Here is a 25,781-nt window from a genome sequence, read left to right as displayed (position 1 = left end):
TTTTTCTGGTCTGGGAAATGTACTCCATATCACAGCTAAATAGAAGGTGGAACAGATTAAGCATAAGGAGTTAACACATGTTAATTGCCTACTTCATCTTGAACCATCTCTTGCAACACCTCTGCAATCATAGGACAAAGGAGGGTTAGTCGGTTCAGATTGTTATACTAAGACAAAACCAGGGTCTCCAGAGAACAATCTGTTCCACCTTGTATTTAGCTGTGCCACTGAGTACCATTCCCAGACCTGAAGAAGAGCTCTGTTAACTGAAAAGCTTGTCTCTTTCACCAACAGAAGTTGGTCCAGTAAGAGGTACTACCTCACCTACCTGTCTACCTCATGTCATGGGACAAACATGACTACAACAACACTCTGAATAAGTCATCTAACTCTCAATTGTAGATGTTCTTCATGTATTAAAACTATGCAACGCATGCTATGGTGCTTAGCATTTCATCAGACAACAAAAGTTACTTTCAAAGTAACAATGCTGTCTCCTTCGAATTAGAAGAAACTATTAGTTGACATTTCTGACAAGATAATTTTATAGCCCAAAGCAATTTATTATACACATTGAAGAAAGAAAGCAAGGTGTAGGTAGTGAAGATAATGTGCAAACTGTTAAGGGAAGGCTCTAATTTAAATTAATGAAATCCAAGAAATAGAAGACAAAGCAAGTGTGCAGCCTCCAGGTGTAAAGGTATGCAAAATGTCTGTGTCCTGTGCAAAAGAATTCCAGGTTTGCTGAGGGTGGGACAGGTTTTAGCAATTCATTCTTCTGTAGATCTTGAAGACCTTTACAAATTTTACAGATGGGGAAACAGCCATAGTGATGAAGTGACTTAGCTAAGGTCAATGGTAGAGATGGGAATGAAAAACAGGTCCACTCATTCCTAGGCAGGTTTGCCATGTAGTGGTGCATACTGCCTTCTTCTAAAGCAGAAATAGGGTGAAATTCTGGCACTGGTGATGTCAAAGACAAAACTCCCATTGACTTCAATGGAGCCAGGATATCATCCATGATACTTAAAGTCCCTTATATACACATGAAATAAAATCAGTTAATGAGAATTTTTTTTAAAAAAAAAATCTGTATATGCTGTCTCTGTGAATCTCCTACTTAGAGGTGGAAAGCATATCGCCCCTCAATAATCCTTTCACCAAATAGGATTTTCTTATTCAAGCATTGTTTCACACATAATTAAATCACAAAACATGACCAGCACACTGATCTAATATATTTAGGTATTCTGTATAGTTTAAATGAAAGCAAAGCATTTGTGAAGGATAGGAACAGCCTTATAACCACCACAAACAGTTTTGATTGGAAAAAAACAATAGTAACAAATAATTCCACCTGTCCTGCAAATAGGGTTATGGTTATCTGACACTCCAAAGTACTCTGAGCTGCCTATAGCTTTGGAATCTCTCTTTTGGCTTAATGCTATGTAAATAACATTTTAGACCAAACTCTTTCTTTTTTTAAAAAAAAAGCATAAGGCCCAGCCCTACATTTTTCTTGGATGTGAACTTCCAAGATTGGGCCTTGAATTCTGTTATCTGCCTTGCCATCTGGCCAGACTAATATGCCTTCCACAAAGCCAGCCAATGAGGAAAAGCTGCGACCAGCCATGAACCTTTGGCTGGCTGTGAAGCGGAGTATAAATTGCATCGTGCGGAAAAGAAGGCTTTTGATCATGTCTTTTTGCACAAAAACTGCCCAATCAGCAATAGCAGTAGTGAAGCTCATCTAGCATGTTTATTTCACATGAAATTTTAATTCTAAATGTCTCAAACTTGCAATGTAATCATGCAAATCAATACTTTGTGTTGTAGCATGAAGGCAAGAGTAATCTTGTCCAAAGGAGGGCATAGAGGGGAAAAGGAGCCTTCCCCAGCCAGTCTGCACACCTGCAACTGTGGTCTTCCCCTTGTGTCAGGTTTAGGCTCTCTGTAGGATGCTCTGGATCCATCCAAACATCTGAGGCATACTGTGCTACTTTGGAATAAATTCCTCAGTGGCCCTATATTTTGCCATAACTTCATGGCTTATACAAGTAATGTTATGGCACCTAGTAGTGTCACCTTCATAGGCAGGGAATAATGTGAGCCCTATAGGATGAGTTCAGAAGACAGCTGGGTAAGGGTCTGTAGGAGTATATTAGGATTGCAGGTGGCACTATAGATTTTCTGCTATTCCCTGAATATGTGTGACACAGAGTGATGTGATGTGATATTAAAGGGTTGCCAAGATGGGAGCAGCAAAGTGTTAAGTGCAGCCACCTGTCTCATAAGAGTGCTACCTGCAAGGCCCAATGCGAGTCAAACTTACCAAAATTGAAACACAGAAGGAATTCATTTGACATTGGTCACTATTTGTCTTTACACCATTTCCTGTTGTGAGTCTAGTTTTTTGCATATACCATAGAAAAGGAAGGTTTCCTTGCAGCGAGAAAAGTATATTTGTTACTGAATTGGAGTCTCCTGTTATCTGTACTGAGGCCCATTCATCAACCATGCTGTTAAAGAGGCTATGCAGGGCCCCTGCCTGAGGAACTTTTCCCTGAGTACTGTCCTAGACAAACATGGAAAACCAGAGCCACTAGGATTATCTGAGTTCTATCCCATTTGATTTGCTGGAGAGAGGCTCAGAGACAATGAATTTATCAGTTGTAGTACAGAGTATCTACCACAATTGCATTGTGGTCATTTTCCCTCCCCCACCCTGGCAAAATTGTCTCCGATGTCAGTGGACTGAAATTTAGTGTGTACTAGTGCCTCAGAATCCTGGAACCTGAATTACCAGGTAAACTTATTTAGGGTTGTTTCCTTTTTTAAAGTTGAAGCAGATAAAAAGGTGTTTAAGATTTTATTTTACCCACTTTAATGATCAAGAAGCTAGGTATAACCATCACCTTCTTTCCAGGAACCAGAAAAGCAGCTTGGAAATAGATACCATATTTCTGATAATGCAAAAATCATCATCTTGCCTTTGATCAATCACTTGCACCAGTTTCCTTAGCTGCATTGAATGATTCAACTTCTCTTTATCTCGAACCCAAATTACACTGCACCAAATGTTCTGCTATATTCTAGAGAGACTGAGGCAAGGATTGCTATTCTTCCTTCAAATGCCATTGAATATTAATGGACTTAAGTATGTACATAGAGCAGTACTAGGAGAATTTATTAGGCCTAATTTTGATTTTAGTTGCAGTAGTGTAAAACAAGTATAATTTAGACCAGAACTGGGCTTGTTATGCTTAAGAATTTCAGGGCACTAAATGGAGAGGTAGATCCTAAAAATCCCAAAATAAGAGCTAATGTTTTGTGAAATATCCCTTTCAAATTTGTCAGTCCTTAATCTTTATTTTCTTAAAACACTGACCTTGCTTCAACATATTAAAACAAGACAAAAATCACCAAAACTGATTTTCTTTAGTGTTGCACTAGATCATGAAGGTTCTACTATAAAATATGATTTAAGCAGAGCAATAACATGCTATGGAGACATGAGGTTTTCTTTGTTTCAGTCTTTAAGCCAACAGTCCTGTTAAGATGAGAGAACAATGGCAAATGCTGAAAAAACTTCACTCTTCCTGAAGTTCAGTTACCTTGCATTGTATTTTTTTTATGTCTTTCTGGAATTTCTTTTTTTCTAGTTTCAGTTTTGTCATCTGTATTCGTTGGAGTGAGTTGAGAGCTTCATGAATGGACTGAAATCCTGGTGTAAAAATAGGTATATTTAGTTAAATTATGGTCAAAGATTTTTATGCAACCTTGCAGTAATTAGCTACCATTTAATCTAAAATCCATTCAGGCCATTCTAACTATCTAAGCTGTTTTATTGCATGTCATGGAGATGCTTTAGCATTTTAAATGATAACCTCCTTGTTATTGGAATCATGTCTTCATGCATACTGGGCAGCACCAAACAACTGGTAGTGCTCCCAAAATTATAGCAATATTAATGGAACTTGCATCACATTTATTGGCTGTGAAAATTGAATTCTATACGATGTCCAAAAAACCAAAAATGAAGTCCTGCTTGTATTGAAGTTACCTTTTACCAGTTGTGCAGTTTTACTGTTAAAAGCATGACTAATGCACTGTTTATCCAGTAACTCAGTTGTAAGTCTATAATCCTTACTTTTGGACTCATGAAATTCTCTAATTACATTTACATACCCTTGGAGGCATTGCTCCTGCAAGTGACAACATGGCAAGAGATCCCTGCACTTGCCCAGAGCCCCTCCTTGAAGTCAAGGGAGCGGAGTATCATCCCACATGCTAACGTAGAACCTAATATGATAGTTTTAGCCAGCAACACTGTAAAGTAGGCAGAGCCTCTCTCAGGCCTCACCCTCAGGTAGCTTCAAAGCCCTTTCCCTCTTTCTAAAGTCTTTTGGGGTTGTGATAAGGCTTGGGGCAGCAGAAGTTTGTCAGCTGTTTCCCTTTCAGCTCCTTGCGAGGTGCAGCTCCTTCCCTCCTGGTTGCCACCCCTTCCTGTGACCCGCTGTCCTTTTTAAGCTTGCTTTCTCCAACTGCCACAGCAGGCTGTGTAGCTGTGTCTATTTGATATGAATTGAGCCCAGAGGAGCTCATTAGCCTTCTCCTGATTGGGATGGGGGTGTGCTCCATCACAGACAGGGTTGCTGGAGGGCTGGTGTCTGACTCAGACAACTCATCACCTGTTAATAGGTGGCAATGTCAGACAGTGACTATAGTTCCAGTCGGGATACATAAAATTATTTCATTTCAAGCAACTGGATGCTAAACTTTTAGCTTTGGTGTGTCCCCTCCAGGTAGTGGAGTTCATGCCAAGAAATCCAACACTGAGAACAATTCTGAAGGAGAGCGAGTCTTGGAAGTAGTCACTACTTTCTAATACACTATATGGTATCACTAAGAATAAAAAGACAGTTTTGATGGAAATCATACATGCATTTTTGAGATAGGTATATAGAATGCCCTCATAACAGTAGTATCTGTGCTCCCCCTTATCCCAAGTAAATATGTAAAGAAAGAGGTTAGAGTTGATAGGTTCCATCATTTCTGAAATAGATTTTAAAAAAAAGCTGGTATGCTTGGAAGTTTATCAACATTTCATTGTAATGTGGCTAACCAGAGACTGGAAGATTTTGAACAATTAGATTTATCCATCCCTGTTTGCAAATTACAGGCTCTCTCAATGGGCAAACGTCAGAGAGGATTAGTTTGCAAATTTGTCAGAATAGATGTTTGATTTTCTTGCTAATTAACATCTTAACCATAGTTTCCAGCTAACCGTCCTCTTTTTAAAAATAAAGTATCTACTTGGTAGCATGACAGACGGTCACTTTTTTTTTTTGCTTTTGAAAGTGTTGTTTAATATGGAGTTCATTTGATCAGCGCCGCTCTTCAGATATGATTTAAGCAAGTAATTGGATTTTTTATAACTTTTAAATACTCTGCAAACAGATTTCTCATATTTCAGACATTTCCAAGATATCTTGGCTTTTATACTGTCTCAGCAGTGTATAAGCATCAACAGCAGCTATTGAGACGGCATAAAAATTACAAAGAAAGTGCTCTTTCTTCTTGTGTTTCTCCATACCTGTTCTTCTTGCTCTTCTTATTTCTTGTCATCCCCACCAGATAGTTAGGAAAGAAAGAGTTACTGGGGAAGTGTTTACAGAAAAGCTGGGTTTTGGCATTTTGATCTGAAGATGGCTGGATTTGGGTTTAGCCTGATTATCTCTGACATGAAGTTCAGCAACCAAGGACTTGCTGCTGAGAATGCTCATCCTTCAGCATCTGAATTTTTAAATTCAGGAATTTTCTAATTGCATCATCCTGCTAGATCCTATCTTGCCAGGTTGTGGATGGTAAGGTGGTCTTTGACATAGCCAAGCCCAAATCTGAGAAGGTCGTGGTAGAACATGACTAGGTTAGAATTTGGTCTGCAAGTGCACTGGTGGATGTCACTAGCATTCATCATAGAACACTGAACAGGTATGCGTGTGTCTGTCTGTTTAATCTAATTATCAGTGTACAGATTTGTATTGTGCCACTCTTTGTAGCAAGTTGAAACTTTAGAAGGACCTTGTTATCTGCTGCCTTAGGTGAAAATATACACAGCTACACATCATCAAGCAAAGATCTCAGTAACAAGGTTCTTGTGCAAATAGAAAGGCTGCAGCCTCCTGATTAGCTGATGACGGAAGAAAGGATTCTCACTGTTAGATGCAGTCCCTAAGGCAGAGTTTGGAAACCAGATTCAGGCCTCCAGCTACAAGCTACAAAAGGACAGTGTCACCATGGGAAAAGGAAAATGGAGTACCGGCTTGTGGTGGGCTATTGTAATGTCTGTCAGCAGTAACAGGCAGTGAGGAAAAACTATTTGAAAAATAGTTATATGGCACTAAGGAAGAAAGGCATATTTTGGTATTGTTCCCATTTGACTAGGAAGCATGTTATAGTCCTGTACAAATATAACAAATAAACCCTTCTTACCTGATCTATATTCATTCTGGATTTCCTCCAGCTCATTCCAGATCTGTCTTTCAAATCTAGTAATTCTTGCATGCAGTTTATTTTCATATTTTGTCATCTGGCTCAGCGCCATTTCACATTGCTGTGGTTTATTATTCTCTAGCTTTAGCGAGAGGTGAAGGTTTTCTTCCAGTTTCTTTTCTGCTGCTTCCTTTTAAATAGATATCATGTGAACATCACATAAATACCAAAGTTAATAAGGCTAGGTCTACACTTATGGCAGTCTATAGAGTACATACACTGAACACCCACCTAACAGGAGTATAAGTAGCAGTGTAGACTGTGAGGCAATGCTTAGGTGAGTAAAGACACACTAGAACCTTCAAGTATAGATCCCTACATAGCAGTCTACAGTCCCATGTTTACACTTGTTTTTAGCAGTGTAATATCCCACTGCCTCCCTGCTGCCGGAGCCTTTCCCTGCTGCAAGGAAAGGCTTTGGCAGTGGGGAAAGGCTCTGACAGCTCCACACTGCTGGAGCTTTTGCCCACTGTCAGAGCCTTACTCGGGTACGTGTAGTTGGACACATGCCCTGCATGTGTCCATCAGTGTTGAGAGGGCCTCAGAGGATTACATTGCTCACCAGAAAACTGGTTTAACTCAGGCTGGCCAGCCAAGAGGCAGTTTTCTTTACCTTTGAAATCCACATAGACATTATAATATTAACTAAATAAATGTTGCTGGAGCCTTATACCCATGCAGGATGTCCTCCAACCCTCCCCCATCCCCCTGAGATTCAGGGGGTGAGACAGGGTGGAATGGAGGCTGGTGCGGGGCATTTAAAAAAACAAACAAACAGCAATTTAGTCCATGATTCACCTTGGAATTCACACTCCCCTGCAGCTTTCTGTTACTGTGCTTCTCTCACATGAAACTTCCTAGCCCAAAGTGTTAAACATTAAGGAACAAATCCAGAGCCCAGCATGAGTAGCCAGTCTAGAGCTGAAGTAGATGTGCAGTTAGGGGCTGGAGAGAAAGCTATTACACAGCTCCAGGGGGGCATGAAGGGAGGGGTTTTGTGGCTACCCTCTGCCACCTCCCCCTTGCTCTGCACACTGCAGTACAGGGAGCCTTGTGGCTCAGAGCTGTGTCACGCTATGGTCAGCATCCCCTGGTCTTACACAGCAGAATGGCATAGTTCTGCTCCCAGGGGACCCTGCAGAGGCAGTGGCAGGCTTTGCCTCAAAAATAAAATGTTTACAAACAGCAGTGTTGTTGAAACCTAACCAGAGTTTGTTTAAACCAATACACTAAACTTTGCATGTACAAATATTGAAATTATGTACAGGTGGCTGATGAAGTGAGTCATCTCCCAGAATAACCTACGGCTGTTCTGCACTCATTAAACAGTTCCATCCCATCGCGTGTAAACTTCGAGCCTAATCTGTGCTCATGTTCATACAACTTCTGTATGTCACATAAGTGATGAGTAAGCAATTGTACCCTCTCTGTTTCAAAATATGTAGAGCCTGGACAACGGGATGTAATAGTTGGCTTAGCAGTTACGGCCTGATCCTGATTGGTGTCAAGTACCCCCCCAAAGATATGATCCGAACTTTCGTGAGTAGCTTTGAACACTCCATCGCCTGCTACACACTGCTGTTCCCTCTGAGGTTCTGCTTTGAAGATTCCTCGAAGTCCCACCCAGACAACTGCATTTCCAGCTGTGTTTTCATGAAACAACCACCACCACCGGACAGTTTGGCTACTCCAGAGAGAGAGAGAGAGAAACTATGCTCTGTCCTATTTCTTCTATTCAAAAGTAGTGCTGCAAGCTCAGGCTAATGTTGACTATGTTTTGGCACAACTTTCATACAATCTCTCTACAGAGAAAATAGCACTGCATATAGGTGTCTTCTCTGCAAAACACCCATGAAAATGCTAGTATCAGAGGCAGCAAATAATACCTCAAAGCTGCTGTGTTTTATAGGGCTGGAAATAATATTTTTAGTGTCTTCTCTATTGCACTGTATCATCAGTAGTAAATAAATTTGATTTATTCAGTACAGTAGATGATTGGATAGACTAAGTTATAGAAGCATTTTGTTCAGGATTCAAATTCAAGGACATTTTCATGGGAGTTTTGTTTGGAACTCAGTGCTATGTCCTCTGACACACCCAAGATCATACCTGCTGCTGCTGCAAATCATAATAATGTATTTGATGTTGAACCCTGCAGCAGGATGTAGTGTATTTATCAAAAGACCAGAAAAAGCTTTCCGAGCTTTAAAAGAACTAATTAAAATGTATTACTCAAGTATCAATTCCCAATTATTCCTAGTAGGGCTGTCGATTAATTGCAGTTAACTCACATGATTAACTCAAAAAAATTGTGATTAAAAATTAAGTGATTAATTTCAGTTTTAATTGCACTTTTAAATACCCACCAAAATTTATTAATTTTTCAAATATATTGTTTTCAATTACAACATGGAATTCAAGTGTTCAGTGCTCACTTTATATTATTTTTATTACAAATATTTGCATTGTAAAAAATGATAAAAGAAATAGTATTTTTCAATTCACCTCATGCAAGCACCTTAGTGCAATCTCTTTATTGTGAAAGTGCAACTTACAAATGTAGATTTTTTGTTGTTACATAACTTCATTCAAAAACAAAACAATGCAAAATTTTAGAGCCTACAAGTCCACTCAGTTCTACTTCTTGTTCAGCCAATTGCTAAGACAAACAAATTTGTTTACATTTACAGGAGATAATGCTGTCCTCTTCTTATTTACAACGGCACCTGAAAGCGAGAACAGACAAACATTCACATAGCACTTTTGTAGCCAGCATTGCAAGGTATTTAAGTGCCAGATATGCTAAACGTTCCTATGCGCCTTCATGTTTTGGGCACCATTCCAGAGGACATTCTTCCATGCTGATGATGCTTGTTAAAAATATAATGCATTAAACAAACTTGTGACTAAACTCCTTGGGGGAGAATTGTATGTCTCCTGCTCTGTGTTTTACCCGCATTCTGCCATATATTTCATATTACAGCAGTCGCAGGTGTTGACCGAGCATGTTGTTCGTTTTAAGAACATTTTCACTGCAGATTTGACAAAACGCAAAGAAGGTACCAATGTGAGATTTCTAAAGATTGCTACAGCACTTGACCCAAGGTTTAAGAATCTGAAGTGCCTTCTAAAATCTGGGAGGGATGAGGTATGGCACATGCTTTCAGAAGTCTTAAAAGAACACCACTCCGATGCAGAAACTACAGAATCTTAACCACCAAAAAAGAAAAATCAACCTTCTGCTGGTGGCATCTGACTCAGATGAAAATGAAAATGCATTGTCTGCACTGCTCTGGATCATTATCGAGTAGAACCTGACATCAGTATGGACACGTCCTCTGGAATGATGGTTGAAGCATGAAGGGACATATGACGACTCTTTAGCACATCTGGCATGTAAATATCTTGCAACACCATCTACAATAGTGCCATGTGAATGCCTGTTCTCAAGAAGCAGGCAGCATTATCTCCTGCAAATTGTAACCAAACTTATTTGTCAAAATGATTGGCTGAACAAGAAGTCTGAGTGGACTTGTAGAATTATGTACAAAAAATAACTGCACTCAAAAATATAAAAATCTTTAGAGCCTACATTTGTAAGTTCAAATTTCATGATAAAGAGATTGCACTAAAATACCTGTATTAAGTGAACTGAAATATTTTTACAGTGCAAATATTTATAATCAAAATATAAAGTGAGCACTGTACGGTTTGTATTCTGTGTTGTAATTGAAGTCAATATATTTGCAAATGTGGAAAACATCCAAAAATATTTATATAAATGGTATTCTATTATTGTTTACCAGTGCGATTAATCTTTTTAATTGCACGATTAATCATGATTTTTTTTTTAAATGGCCCGACAGCCCTAATTCCTATGAAATTTAAGATTTGGTAAGCTGGAGGTTTTGAACTGAAACATGTTTATGAAATTCTGTATAGACAAATTTTGTACATCCTATAAATCATGTATGTGATTTTTAATGTGCACTAGCAATCTTTGAGACTTGTGTTTGTAAGAACCAAAGGAAGAAGTTTGCTAAATATATTGCATTCTCTCCAGGACTATTCTTGGGATGCAAAGAAAGAATCCTTAACATCCTTCCAGCTGTATTATGCTCGAAGTTTGATTCGTCAGTCCAACAAAATAAACCTTCATTTCCAGACCCTGAGAACAGGGATTTTCTGAAGCTAAGCACTAATACTGAAGAATGCTTCAGTGCCTTACACAAATCACAGTGGCTCTAGACCTTTGGTGCCTGAGCTCAAAGTGAAAGTGTGTAAGTTCAGGATGTGAATTTTGGTACTTTGAACTGTGGGCTGTTTACTATTGATAGGAGAGTTCTGGTATGGTTGGGTGAACTATGTCTCAATCCATGCTGGGGGCCACAGTATCCAGAGTTAAAGGAATAGCGAATATAAAATGTACTGCATTAGTTTTCAGGTGAATATTCCAGTTCATAGAAGGACATTGTCTATTGTCTATCTTGGCAGTAATTTTGAATGTACTGAGCCCAATTACACAAAATGAAAAATTGATTTGTGGAGTACTGCATTACCAGGAATTCTACTATCACTCCTGCAAGCCTTCTCTTATCTGCATCTGTTCTACCTCTTTACTCATCTTTCATATTCTCCACTCTGCACCCCTTTCTCTCCCTTTTAGTTTCACACTCCTTTAATTCTCCCTGCATTCTTCAATCTACCCTGTTTCCTCCCCCTTGCCTCTTGTCTTCCTGGGGCTCTGCTGAAAAGTGTGATTTCAGGAAAAATATTTTGCCAGACTTCAGGTGGAAGAATTTGTTTGTTCTACCTAACCATTTTGAAGCTTTAAACACTGAAGTTCTTCAGCTATTTCTAAGATGATGGAGAGGAAGGAATGTTGAATAATATGGTGGATGTGGCCCACCTTTTATTTGTGTTTAATTTTCTAAAATGCTTTGTCTGAATACAATGATCATTGAAGGGGCAAGTATGAGACAGCTGGAGTCCTCCATTTATTCATAGCACAGTTTCAGCATGGGTGGGAACAGCATGAGCTTCTCCATTTTGATCCAGCCACGTATCTCAGCTCTGGCTGTCAGGTACCACATGTGTAGAATGCCCTTAGCCACTCAGTCCTTGGTTTCTCTGATGAGAATGTCTGAGGATGCCAAATGTGGTAGTGGTTTTTGTGATGTGGACAACTGTCCAATGGAAAAATAGACTTAGAGCACCAAGCACAGAGACCATTAAACAGTCATATGGTAGCTTTTGGGCAGTACCACCGTGAGATGGATTTGGAATTGACAACATAGAGACTAAAGATTTTATAGTGCATTACCAGTCCATTTCCATTCTTTGGTCATTTTACTGACAGAGTTGTGCTTCTGGGGCTTAAGGGTTTTGCTGTCTATTTTGGGGGTTTTGACTTTGCATCTCTGGAAATTTTTATGGAAACAAAAATCTTTGGGGTTTCTCTTGTAATCAGTCTGAAAGGTCTAGAAATCCATACTATTTTATCAGTCTGGGATTATAAAACATCTTACCAGTCTCTCCTTCATTGCATTAAGAAACTGATCTTTATGGTAGGCTTGTTCTTGTTCAGATCGCCTCAGCTGGATTTCTGTCCATTTTTGTTGGTCCTGAATTTGATCCCGGAGGTCATTTAGAAGACTATTCACCCTAATATTAAGAAGGTTTAATCTTTTAGCAATATATCTGAGTTTTAGTCAATGTTATGTGAAAACCTTAGTCACTCGAGTAAATTGTTAACAAGCCAGGCTGGCTTAGTTCTGATGCACGTTGTCATCTGGGGGGAGAAGATTGGAGAAGTGAATGCGTGTAATAGTTTATTTTCCCATTCCAATCAAATTTACTCTTGAAATGGATTGGTTCTATTCCATTTCTAGTCATATCAGGGATCCAACTGGTTGTGGTCACTACAGTATCGGGCTGAGCATACCCTATATTGTTGGCACCAGGAAGAGCAGCAAAGTCAGGGCTGAGCTGGAAATGGAAACATGGAAAGACAGAATAGAAGCTTGTGAGAGTACAAGGAGATCAGTTTGCCTTGGGGGTGTATGGGAGTCTGGAAGTCCTCCAAAAAGACAGATGATAAAGTCCAGAAAGCAGACAAAGGAGGGAGAGGGATTGAGGCTAACAGCTCAGAAATCAGAGCTGTGAACAGTGTCTAGTTAGAGGGGGCTGTGTGCTTTAGACTTTGGTCTTTTTATGCTGCAAAAAAGTGATATAATGTACATTGTGAGCTATATTACAGAGATGATTTTAGGACCAAGTTTCAGTTATAAATGTAAATTTCCAAGCTTTTGTGGGTGACCTGACCTTAAAGAGTATTAGAAAATAATATTTTCTATGCTAATTTCTGACATATTTGTTCTCCTGTAAACTGACTCCTGGAATTCTAATTTGAGCAGTACTACTGAGTAAGTGCACAGCTCTGGGGCAAGCCAGCTGGGCTTTTGTGCCTCAGTCAAAATATAAAACAGAAGCTTATAACAAAGCATTCCTGGAAGGCACATTTACTTGTAATTCTAAAGTTCAAATATCATCCTAAAAAAATTGAGAGACTTTTTTAAACAATGCTACAGGTACAGTGTTATTAGTCTGGTGGTAGAGATAATGGTAATTAACAGTAACTGAGATTCTGAAAACAAGAACAGAGCAATAGTAAATGACTTGCTATACATGGAATTTGACATCAGTTCTTGCCTGTAGCTCACACCTATCAAGAGCTATTTTAAATAATGCATTGGGTCATTTTGTTATTGCTAAACAACAAACAATTGCAAGAGATTGTTTGGAAAGTTCAAGAATGAAAATTTGAGCAATTTTCTCTATCATATCAATGGACTCACTTTCTGGAAAAAGGAGCCCCCCCATTTATCAAGAAAAATGATAACAATCCTGTACTACAAGTTTTTCCCCATAGTCAGCGATAAGCCAGGGATGAATAGGCTTGCAGAAAGGAGTGGTGAGGGACCAGAAAAAAAATCAGTTCATTCATTTTCTCTGCCCACTTAAGAGCAATAAGTTTCCTCATAATCCTGCAGTCTTTCCCTACTTATAGCTATTCAAAACGCTGCTGCAAATATTTTCCTGGCTCATTGTTTCTCTGTAACATCTCTTTGCATGCCTCCACTGGCTCCCCTTTAACACAAACTAATCTTCTCTGCTTTAAGGCCCGTCATGGTTTATCCCTGCCTTACCCATCATCTTTTATATTACTACTGAGACACCACTCTTGCCTCCACTATGCCATTCTTCAGCATCCATTTGTAAAGTTTTCAAAAAGCATCTTCACATTTCCTCCCTTGCCAGCCCTCCCACATAAAAGATCCCTGTAAACAACCACTAAGCTACCTCATTGGCCTCCTTCAAAGCCCCCCTAAAACGCTCTCCTCTGCATGATGCCTATAAAAAACCTCAACAATGATTGGTCAGTTGGCATGCCATGACCATTTCTGCTCATACTTATCAGTTTCACTAGTCTATTTCTTTGAGCTTCCCCACTGTTTGTTGTATCCACCTGTTATCTCTTGTTTTACTGTTAGCTCTTTGGGAGAGGGACTGTATTTTCATTGTGCTTAATAGAACCTAGCACATCATTGGGGTCCCTAGGTACCACTGGAATGCAAATCGTAATCAGGGAGATAAGCAACACCACTTGGCAAAAAAATATATATTAAGTGCTTTTCCTGGAAATGTTTTTACTTGCTCCTGAGAAAATACACTGAGTGTATTGAGATCATACAGATAGTATGGTACAGTGGTCAACCTGAGCAATTTAAAGGGAGTCAGGAGGGGAGATATAATTGGTATTACTGAAAAGTGAGTGGGTGAGTCACTTGACTGGAATGCTAAAGCTCATATTTAGGAAAGAGTGGGCAGAAGAGGGTGGGGGAGAATGGCATTCTATGTCAAAGATACCATTACATGCTTTAGAATTTGACAATTCAGAAGGGCAGGATCTGTTATATGTACAGATCAATGTGCTAACTGAAATCACAAGATGGGGAATTTGCCTGTACAAGTTGTGAATTCTGATCAAGGATATGAAGTGGTTCTTTTGAAAGGACTGTATTTTTGAATACCTCTAGGTGCATGTGGCTCCCATCCTTGCTGACGTGGGCTGTGTCACATCCTTCCCTGACCAGGTTCAAAAGGTGTTAGAAATTGCTAGCTACCTGTTCAGGTAGAAGCCTCTTGAGACAATAGGTTAGTTCAAGCCTAGGAGAACCTGTCATATCCTATCTCTCTGAAGGGGGCTGGTGAAGGAGAGAGTAGAAAATTTCCAGAGAGGACAAAGCAAGAGATGGCAAACATTTTGAAAAGATTGGGGGGGGGAGGGGGGAGAGAAGAGAAGAGGAGAGAGAAGAATTCTCAGAGTCACACAGGACCAAGGAGAAGAGATGGATGTGTTTTCTTAGTGGGGGTGTGGGGGCAATTTAGCTGAGGGACCAACCAAGATCAAAGCAAACTCGCCTGCAGAGTGAGCGATGCACTAAGGTTCAGATAAGTCATGTCACTGCAGGGGAAGGGTCCTGGGTCTCCCAGAGGACCCTGGCACCAGCACAAAGAATGGTCCAGAGTGGTAAAGAAACTGAGTGAGTTGGAGGGGGAGGGGAGGGAAGCATATAGGGTTTATTTTTGTCTGGATCTGTAAATTTTTCATGTTAAGTAAGAGCAAATGTATTTTAGACTCCTGTGCAAAGTGTCTGTTGTGTAGACATCTCACATGCCCCTTGAAGACAAGCTGTAAACCTAGCAGGTGTGTTTAAGCTATGGGGGAACCAGAGGTGTCACCACTGGTAACAAGGATTGGTCCAGAGGCTGCTCAAGACAATCTGCCTCCTCTAGGCAAAACTTCAGTATGCGACTCCCCTCCACCTCCTAGAAAAGGCACATTGGACTTTTTTGGTGGGGAGTGTGGTGAGCCTTCCAGTAATTGTAGTAGAATTGGGGGAGCCAAGTGCCAGGTTGCAGTGCCATTCACTCAAGTTTAGCCTAGTGTCTCTCCATCATGATGTGGGGAGGGGCTGGCTGGGTAAAATTTGAGTGAGCAGCATTGTGACCTGGTGCATGGGGTTGCAGCATAGTTCAGGTTTGGCCTGGCTGCCATGATACCCTAGGCAGCTGCCTAGTTTGCTTGTAGCTAGAGCAGCCACAGGGCTGGGCAGTGGGACTGCAGGGTCTCAGTTTGCAGAAAGTTAAGTAAGGGATCCTTACTGAGTGTGAGCCTAGACACCTCGAGCTGGGGCAGTGCCTGGGCTCCGTTCAGACTCTGGAGGGATTCAGCATTTGGATCCCCTCAGAGCAGTCTAGTGAGTGTCCAGGAGGGGGAGCTCATCTAGAGCTGTGACAGGGCTACTGGGTAAGGTTGTGTTACCACCTAACCACACAAACGCAGGATGAACAGCTCCTTAAACATCTTTTTATAAGGTGTAGAAAGAAAAAATGTGAGAATTTATTTTAACACAAAGTATTGTAAGCAAGGTGGGGGTAATTCTATAGTAGACCTCATTCTGATCGATAAAGCTGAATTGGTCACTCCACTAAAAATTGATGGTTGCCTAGGTGCAGGTGATCATGACCAGCATATATTTCCCGATGCCCTAGCATAGCTACAGCGTCTGCCAGACCTAAAGGTCCACCTATTCCCCACCCTTCCTGCCCAAATGGGTGAAGTAGCAGCTCTATGAAGCCTGTTTCCCTTCCCATGCTGCTTCCAATGGCATGGGTAGCCAGAACAGGGGTATGGGGGGGTACCTTGATTTCCTGTACACCCCTGTGCTGCCACACTAGCCAGGCTGCAAGTCAGCCATAAATGTTATGGTAAATTGAACAAATGTGGCTAGTGCCTTTTTGAGTATGGTAAGCTTCATTGACTTTTGAATTTGTTGTTTTTTCTGGGTGGCATTTAGTGGCTCTTCATTTTAAGAATTAGTTTTTAAAACAATATTATTCAATTCTACATTTTTAATAGATGACTGTATTGTGTATGTCTTCCCTCAGCATTTTTGCATGTATATAAATCAATCCGTTTTGCTGTTTCATGCCAACTCCATCAGACTAAAGCATTCAGAGTGCATTAATATAATTAAAAAAAACCAAACTTTCCATCACCTACTTGAAATCCAGAAGTTGCAATTCATGGTGTTGATCCCCCTGGACTGTCTTTAAATGAGAGCTTTGCTCAGAGTTGGAAGTCTCGATCTTGTCTAATAGCCGCATTACCTAATGAAAATTCAACAGGGAATGTTTTCATGAGCCAAACTATCAGCACTTACATTAACTACACATTATTGCTACAGGAGCTGGGAAATCAGCCTGAACTTAAGATGGGTGTGCAACTGAAAGTGCTTTTTCCAAAAGTAATTTCATGGCATGCTAAAATCTAGCAGTCAAACTTCTGGCTGTATACTCTGTTCTCTTTGGACCAGATTCTGCAAGATGCGGACCACCATTTAACTCCTATTGAGGTCAGTGGGGACTGAGCCCTTTATAAGGTAAAATTCGTATATACAGCTACCTATCGTGGCTCCCAACTCTATTTACAATGCATGATGATTCACTGGTAGCATTCTTTATAGCATTCCAAATACTTGATGCTAAATGGTTTTATGTAGAGAATCCAGGATGCAGGTCTACCTAAATTGGGAGACCAAATCTGAGAAAATTTGAAATACCATGAGTTTGATTATGTTCAGTACACTTGGCAGATGAATTTAATTAGGCCCTAATGTAAAGGCTTTTTTGAAGTTCATGCAAGACTAATCATGAGCTAAAAATCACCTACTGGGAAATTATAATTCATTTGGCAATTAGAAAACTGTATATGGCAAATGTAATCCCAAACTAAACAGGGCCAATTCTGCCACCATTATATACTGTTAGTACCTTAATCCATAGGAGTAGGATCATTGATATCCACAGGACTACTTAAGGTGAGTCAAATAAGACCCACAGTGATTACATTGTTTTCTGAACATAAGAACAGCCATACTGGGTCAGACCAATGGTCCATCTAGCCCAGTATCCAGTCTTCTGTTCATTCCCTCTGGCATTGACCACTGTCAGAACAGGTAGTCATCAAGTGACCCATACCTTGTCACCTATTCCCAGTAGGGTGACCAGGCAGCAAGTGTGGAAAAATCAGGACAGGGAGTGGGGGGGGGGGCTAACAGGAGCCTATATTAGAAAAAGACCCAAAAATCGGGACATCTGGTCACCCTAATTCCCAGCTTCTGGAAAACAAAGGCTTGGGAAACTTCAGAGCATGGTTTTGCATCCCTGCCCATCCTGGCTAATAGCCATTGATGGACCAATCCTTCATGAACTTATCTAGTTCTCTTTTGAACCCTGTTATACTCTTGGCCTTCACAACATCCTCTGGCAAGGGGTTCCACAGGTTGACTGTGCGCTGTGTGAAAAAATACTTCCTTTTGTTGTTTTAAACCTGCTGGCCATTAATTTCATTTGGTGACCCCCTAGTTCTTGTGTTATGAGGAGTAAAGAACACTTCCTTATTTACTTTCTCCACACCAGTCATGATTTTATGGACCTCTATCATGTACCTCTTAGTTGTCTCTTTTCCATGCTGAAGAGTCCCAATCTTATTAATCTCTCCTCATATGGAAGCTTTTCCATACCCCTAATAATTTTTGTTGCTCTTTTCCGAACCTTTTCCAGTATATCTTTGAGATGGGACAACCACATGTGCACACAGTATTCAAGATGTGTGCATACCATGGATTTTATATAGAGGCAATATGCTGTTTTCTGTCTTCTTATCTGTCCCTTCCTCAGTGAGGCCCAACATGGTTAGCTTTTTTGACTGCCACTGTACATTGAGTGGATGTTTTCAGAGAACTATCCAGATCATAAATATTTCTTTTGATTGGCAACAGCTAATTAAGACCCCATCATTTTATATGTCTAGTTGGGATTATGTTTTCATTGCATTTATCAACACTGAATTTCATCTGCCATTTTGTTGCCCAGTCACCCAGTTTTGTGAAATCCCTCTAACTCTCCTCAGTTTGCTTTGGACTTAACTATTGTGACAGAATGGCCAATGTTGATATGGTGGGTCCCATGCTTTTCTTGGCAGGGGGCACCAAGGACCCCACTAGTGGCCCAGGAAGATAGTAGAGGACGGAAGTAGGGGAGGGGTCTGGGTTTGCTCCTTACTCTGAGCCCCAGCCCCTCCCAACCCCTGCAGATTTCTTACCCTCGGTCCTTGATGCTGAGGCAGGGTTTCCCTTCCTTCAGTTCTCTGGTTTTCCAAGTCTCAGCAATGCACCTCCAAACTCCAGTCCTCTTTCCTTCCTCAGACACCCTCACTGCCTGAAGCAGGGGATTTTATTAGGTTCCCGACAGGGCCTTACTTGACTACAGGTGCTCCAATTAACCTGTAGCAACTCTCCCTAGTCTACAGGAAACTACGCCTTAATTAGCCTAGGGTTTATACATCTCCCCTCTTCCACTGCTTCCTAGCCCTCCTGTATCAGGCTATGTTGAGTAGTTTTGTATCATCTGAAAATTTTGCCCCTCATGGTTTATGCCTTTTTCCAGATCATTTATGAATATGTTGAACAGTATTTTTTCCAGTACAGACTCCTGGGGGGACATCATTTACTTCTCTCCATTCTGAATACTGACCATTTATTCCTACCTTTTGTTTCCTATCTTTTAAATACTGATTCATGATAGGACCTTCCCTCTTATCCCTGACAGCTTACTTTGTCAAAAGCTAAGTACACTGTATCCACTGGTTCACCCCTGTTCACATGCTTGTTGACTCTCCTCCTCCCCCCAAAAAATTCTAGTAAATTGGTGAGCATGATTTCCCTTTACAAAAACCAGGTTGACTCTTCCCCAACAAATCATGTTAGTATGTTGTCTGATAATTCTGTTCTTTACTATAGTTTTCCAATATAGTTTTCTGATCAATAGGTTAACTTGCATTCAGATTCTGTTCTTCTGCATTCTATTTAGGGTTATTCTGTGAGAAGATATGTTCTCTTCAGTGGACACTGTTGTTCCATTTTCTGCTTAATGTCTCTATATGAGGTGGCCAACTTGGTTTTTTTTTTTTTTAAACCACACATTTGTATGCTGCTTCATGTGATTTTAGCACATACCTGTTCTGCTTTCCATTTAGTAGGGAGGCAGGATGTTTTTACATGTATTGAAAGAGACAGATTTCCAAACAGTATCTTATAATACAGGTAAAATATCTTCATCTGAACTGCCATGGGTAGTTCTGCCTTGGAGCAGATGAAGCTGATATTTGCACTGTATGAAATGACTGGAAGCTTGTTTTACATAGAAGCACATTCATGCAGAATTCAGTGAATTGACTATTTTAAATAAGGAAATTAAAGACTAAGGTATAGTAAATTTCATCTAAATAGAAACCTTTAATGAATATGGTGGGTACTCCCTGGGGTGGAAGGAGGGACCGGCAGTTATTACTTGGTAAGAGGCAAATTACCCCTGTGTAAAGATATTATTTATGTACTCAATCCTGCAGGATGCGAATCAGCTTGTATTTGTATTGAAGGCAAAGGGAGCTCAGGGTGCTAGTCTTTGACAGGAGAGGTTGAATGCTAGGAATACCCTACAGCACTGTTGGTTGTGAAAATATCCATGCTATATACACTGCAGAAGAAAATACTTTAGCAGAAAAAGTGAAAGTTTTACCCTAAGAATGACAAGTTCAAGAGCACTTTGGAATGGTTCCAAAATTTGCATGGCTAATTAGTGATGAACTTAAGCAACTAGATCTGTCCCAGCTACTTTCTGAAGCTGAAACTAAAGAATAAAATCCTGGTTTCCTGTGGTATTTTCCAACTTCAAAGTCCTTGGATCTGAAATTTCAAGATGCATTTTAAAACAAGAAAGGGCTCAAGGCTCTAAGGTTTGTGTAATGAAATATTATTAGCAAATTATAATGGGATTTTTTTTTTAATCATTTCATGATCCCACATCCCAGGATTACATTGTTTAGTTTGCATTTCTCCTTAGTGTGTGTGAGAGAGTGTGTGTACACACACACACTCCCATGATGCTATCGTATAATGTTATTGGAATGGAAAGGGGCTTGTTCAAACAAATCAATAAACCGATGTCAATATCACGTCCTCCATTAACATTGGTCAGCAGTTGTGATGAGAAAGATACTTATATCCCATATCTTACAGCCAAAAGATATTTTCATTGTGTTCATCTGCTCACCTTCATCTCTAAACTATTAGCATAACGTTCTGAGGTAGAGCGGATGCCACCAATCTCTTTCTCTAGCCTCTGGATCTCGTGCCTTATGATATTTATGTCTCCAGATAGCTTTGCAATGCTCGCATCACATCTAGAATAAAAAAAAAAGAGGTTAACTACAAAACACGAAGAGTATCAATAGTAGAATAATGATGTTATTTTTGCACTTGAAGACAATTGCTAGCCTCACCATGCCACCATTCAGTTGCCCCATGTCCCCTCGTAGCATCCTGACTGTGGCAGGATACCCTGAGCTAGACAAACATTGATACAATAATTCTGATACCAACCCTGCTTCCAGTTCTGGTTGCCTAGGGATATCATTTCTTTTCTGTAAGAATTGAAGTCAACGGGAGTTGAAGACAGTCAGCATTTGGCCCTTAATTTGCAACTGTGAAGCATAGGGCTGATATGCTGAACATCTCATTAACCGCAGAGTTCCCACTGATGCAATGGAAACAGACGAAGCTCGGCAACTTAGAGGACCCAGTTCTACAGGTTTTGTACAATGAAATAATCCAACAATTAAAGAGTTAAATGAGTTCTAAAATGTATGCCCATGGGCTAAGTTGGGGTCCAGGTGCTGCTGTGTTTGCATTAGAAACAAATGCCTAGGAACAGAGATGATACATTGCTGCAACTGATGTTCTAGCTTGTTACTATAGCATACCTAGTTTGGAGGCAGATGCTAAGGAAGAGCAGTTTTAGTGCTGTTACTGACAGAAGTATACTGCTTTATAAGCAGTTTGTCACCATCTATTTCAACTCTCTCAACTGCATTCACCAAAATCTGTGTGGCGATTCAAAATGGGAAAATTTGACAATGACAACATTTGTTGAATAATAGAATGACTGAATAATAATCAACTTAACTTCTAAGGCAGTTTAAAGTTCTGTTTTCCCTCTCTTGAATCTGTTATTTAACTACAAGTTAACAAAATGCCTAAGATGTTCAGGTGGAGTCACATCTACCACTTCTGTGCACGTCTTTCAATGTGAGAGGGGTGGCCAATGCACCTGCTACACAGCATGGAGGGGAACCAGAATGTACCTGCACCACATCTTCACAGTTGGTGCCCTCCCTTGTGCAGGATATTCATGCCGGTTTCTCTGCATTAGAGCACTCCCACAATCTCTCTGTAGGCTGCAGCAGCTGGCCCTATAGGAGGATTTTTCTATTCAAATGTTAAGAGTACTTATAAGATAGTATGTAGTGTCCTTAAAGTTCTATTTCAACTATGCAATGTTACAAAAGCTGAGTAAGGAAATCAACTACATTTTAAATATTTGAATGAACTATTTTCCTAAGGACTAGACAGAGGGAAACAGCAGAAGGAGAGAGTCAACATTGTTGCTAGATAAAAGTCTGGAGAGAGATTTTGGTGGATGAGATTTAAAGTGTTTAAATAAAAGATGACAAAGCTACTCTGATGATTCTTGGATATTGTGATAGACCTCCAGAGCATTTAGATAAAATGGAAATGTCATTGTAGATAGAGACCTTGTAAGTAGGCCAGAACTTTGATCAAAAGGGATTATTGACTTGGAGAACAATTACATAACAACCAAGAAGGTGAACATATGTTTAGAGAGACAGCAGGGTTGCTTTCTTACACAGTTTGTTGAATTGTTTACTTGGTCAGCAGCTTTTTTGGCCCAAACCCTGGAAACGAAGCCAAGAATAATATGAAGTACAAAGGTTTCAGAGTAGCAGCCGTGTTAGTCTAAGGTGCCACAAGTACTCCTTTTCTTTTTATGAAGTACAAAGCATCTACAATCTAAAGATTATGGAATTATTTGTTGTAAATTTCGTGAGAGCAAGAACTAGTGGGAAAAAAAACTCTAGGCAGGGTGAATCAAGTTTATATCTGGTGTAAGCTGGTACAACTCTGTGGAAGTTGAGAGAGCTGTTCCTGCTTAAAAATTGGTCCTATAACTTTTAAAATGTTGATTTTGCTGGCATGTGGAAAGCAAAGTCAGTTTTAATTCTGTTCTATAATGTGCAGGACAGAGTTCTAAAAGAGTCAGACCATCAGGGAGAGAGCATCTATATGCAACTGAAATTAAACCTGGCAAAAGATAACATGCAGCCTGGGATTTGCATAACTATTAATACTATAAGAGCCTGTGAAAATTAGGCACCCGGCTCCCATTTAGCTGTTAACTCCCTTAGACTCCTTTTCAAAATCCCAACTAAGCAATAAGAAGAGTTTTGAAAAAATGTAAACATGAGAAATTTGAGAATGCTTAATGCAAGATGTGAAAAGTACAGTCATAGCAGATGAAGGTTCTGATTTTCATAATTGGGTAAAGATAACTGTGTTTGCATAACTGGTGGCTGGAGTTCTGGGCTGGGATCCATGAGATGTGTGTTCTATTACTGGCTCTTCCAGTGGGTTACTGGGTGGCCTTGGGCAAGTCACTACACCTCTCGGTCCCTTAGTTTTCCCATCTATAAAAAGGGGATACCGAGTCCTCCTTTCTAAAGCACTTTGAAATTGACAGAGGAAAAGTTCTCTATAGGAGCTAGATAGCATTATTAGCAAGATTATGTATGCAAATAACCAAATAGATGTCTAGGGTGTTTATGGATGCAGTTATTCTGGCTGCACACACAATTGCATAATAATTGTATGTGGAAAATGTGTGCACATTTTTGCATACCTATACAAAGATTCAGGCCTGAAGGTATACTATAGAAAGGAAAATTGGATCACTAAAAAGCTTGTATGCTATTGGAGCAAGAAGATAAGGAAACAGGAAATTGTTTAACATGTTGATCTAATTAACTGTTTATAAAAGAGGAAGACAAGAGTTGCCTAAGATGAGGTTCCTGTTTCTTGGTCAGACAGACAGGGAGGGGCTAGACAGAGTGCAGACTGCAATGAAAGAGACTATCGAAAGACCAAGACACTATAATTCCATGAGATTTAAATAATTTGCATATGAATAAGTAAACCTCAAATGATAAATTTATGCATTTTGTTATTGACATAAATATAGCCCCAGTTTCCTACTGTATCCTGAAGGACCTCAATTTTACAATTATAGGGAGTACAATGAAAGGAACAGTTTCTGTTATACCATTGTATCTAGCAGAGGATTAAAAAATTCTGAAGCACGTAGTAACTGTTTCTCATGCTGTAAACTTCATTCATGGCTTGTAATAATCTGATAAAGTTCTGGACTTTTCTGATTTCCATTGCTTTGTTATACAGAGAAGTATGCAAGAAAAAAAACCAGGCAGAATTTAACCTTCAGAAGGAAGTGCAGAGTCCATCTCCTTGTTCAGTGTTTTGCTGGTGGGTTGAAGAGAGTACTTTTATGTTTATGGAGAGGGTCTTTTTGTTTACATTTGTCAGCTTGTTTTGTATTTTTGCGCATATGGACGTATGTCGCAACGACAATTGTGCTTGGGCTCATTTTAAAAATCAGGAAATTAGTATATATAATTTTGAGAGCAAACAAAATGGGAACACAACAATTAATGGAGTATCAAGTGCAGTGCCCCAAGGGTTGGTTTTGTTCAATAACTTCATTAATGATCTGGAGGATGATGTGGATTGCACCCTCAGCAAGTTTGCAGATGACACTAAACTGGGAGGAGAGGTAGATACAATGGAGGGTAGGGATAGGATACAGAGGGACCTAGACAAATCAGAGGATTGGGCCAAAAGAAATCTGATGAGGTTCAACAAGGACAAGTGCAGAGTCCTGCACTTAGGACGGAAGAATCCCATACACTGCTACAGATTAGGGACTGAATGGTTAGGCAGCAGTTCTGCAGAAAAGGACCTAGGGGTTAAGTGGATGATAAGCTGGATATGAGTCAACAGTGTGCCCTTGTTGCCAAGAAGGCCAATGGCATTTTGGGATGTATAAGTAGGTGCATTGCCAGCAGATCGAGGGACATGATCATTCCTCTCTATTCGAGGTTGATGAGGCCTCATCTGGAGTACTGTGTCCAGTTTTGAGCCCCACACTACAAGAAGGATGTGGAAAAATTGGAAAACGTCCAGTGGAGGGCAACAAAAATGATTAAGAGGCTGAGGGAACTGGGATTGTTTAGTCTGCAGAAGAGAAGAATGAGGGGGGATTTGATAGCTGCTTTCAACTACCTGAAAGGGGGTTCCAAAGAGGATTATCTAGACTGTTCTCAGTGGTAGCAGATGACAGAACAAGGAGTAATGGTCTCAAATTGCAGTGGGGAAGGTTTTGGTTGGATGTTAGGAAAAACTTTCACTAGGAGGGTGGTGAAGCACTGGAATGGGTTACCTAGGGTGGTGGTGGAATCTCCTTCCTTAGGAGTTTAAGGTCAGGCTTGACAAAGCTCTGGCTGGGATGATTTAGTTGGGGATTGGTTCTGCTTTGAACAGGGGGTTGGACTCTATGACCTCCTGAGGTCCCTTCCAACCCTGATATTATAGGATTCTACGTTGGGGGTGGGCTTTCCCTGTTGTTCAGAAATGCCTATAGAACTTTCAAGAATTTGATGATGCATTTGCTAGTAGTGAATCCCTTCTACACCATACTGAGGGAGAAAATTCAGATCTTGTGTTTGATCTTTCTGGAATAGACAAAAGGTATTATGGAGGTAATCATTTGGGGGAAGAGGTGGAGTGAAGAGAAAGGAGAACCTGGTTTGAATGACAAGCTCCAATGTACATTAGCATGCTCTATATGATGGACCACAGAAGGATGAATTACTGTAGCTCATGGACAGAGGGCCAGGGTTCTTTAATGTCCTTTTCAGCCCAAATAGTTTTGTGCTCAGGGAAACTAAATCTACAAATTCAGTAGGAACCTATAATTATGGGTAGGTGATTCATGCTTCTGTTTAAAAAAACAGAAACAGTAAATTAGTCACTTAACTATGCAAATTTGCCTCCACCCACTTTGAACTCTGCTTCTTCTTCCTCATATGTCTGATGTAAATGTTGAGCAAC

General features: G+C 40.1%; 1 protein-coding gene across 4 annotated transcripts in view; it reads right to left on the bottom strand.

Annotated features, from left to right (window-relative positions):
• Window positions 1-1,740: 1,740 nt before the first annotated feature.
• The window catches only part of FAM81B (family with sequence similarity 81 member B), a 63,254-nt gene continuing 39,213 nt past the window's right edge, over window positions 1,741-25,781 (bottom strand). For 3 of the 4 annotated variants that reach the window (XM_084628378.1, XM_084628379.1, XM_084628380.1), the window contains 6 exons: window positions 21,887-21,994; window positions 20,797-20,926; window positions 16,685-16,791; window positions 12,084-12,219; window positions 6,496-6,685; window positions 1,741-3,724 (listed from right to left, as the gene is read on the bottom strand). In XM_084628378.1, the coding sequence (XP_084484504.1) occupies window positions 3,591-3,724; window positions 6,496-6,685; window positions 12,084-12,219; window positions 16,685-16,791; window positions 20,797-20,926; window positions 21,887-21,994 (805 nt within the window). In that variant the 3' untranslated portion in view covers window positions 1,741-3,590. The remainder of the gene's footprint in view (window positions 3,725-6,495; window positions 6,686-12,083; window positions 12,220-16,684; window positions 16,792-20,796; window positions 20,927-21,886; window positions 21,995-25,781) is intronic. The other variant, XM_084628381.1, reaches the window with a different exon arrangement.

This window comes from Lepidochelys olivacea, assembly GCF_965140295.1.
Source record: "Lepidochelys olivacea isolate rLepOli2 genome assembly, chromosome: 5".
Classification (NCBI taxonomy): domain Eukaryota; kingdom Metazoa; phylum Chordata; order Testudines; family Cheloniidae; genus Lepidochelys; species Lepidochelys olivacea.
This window is presented reverse-complemented; position numbering and strand designations above follow the sequence as displayed.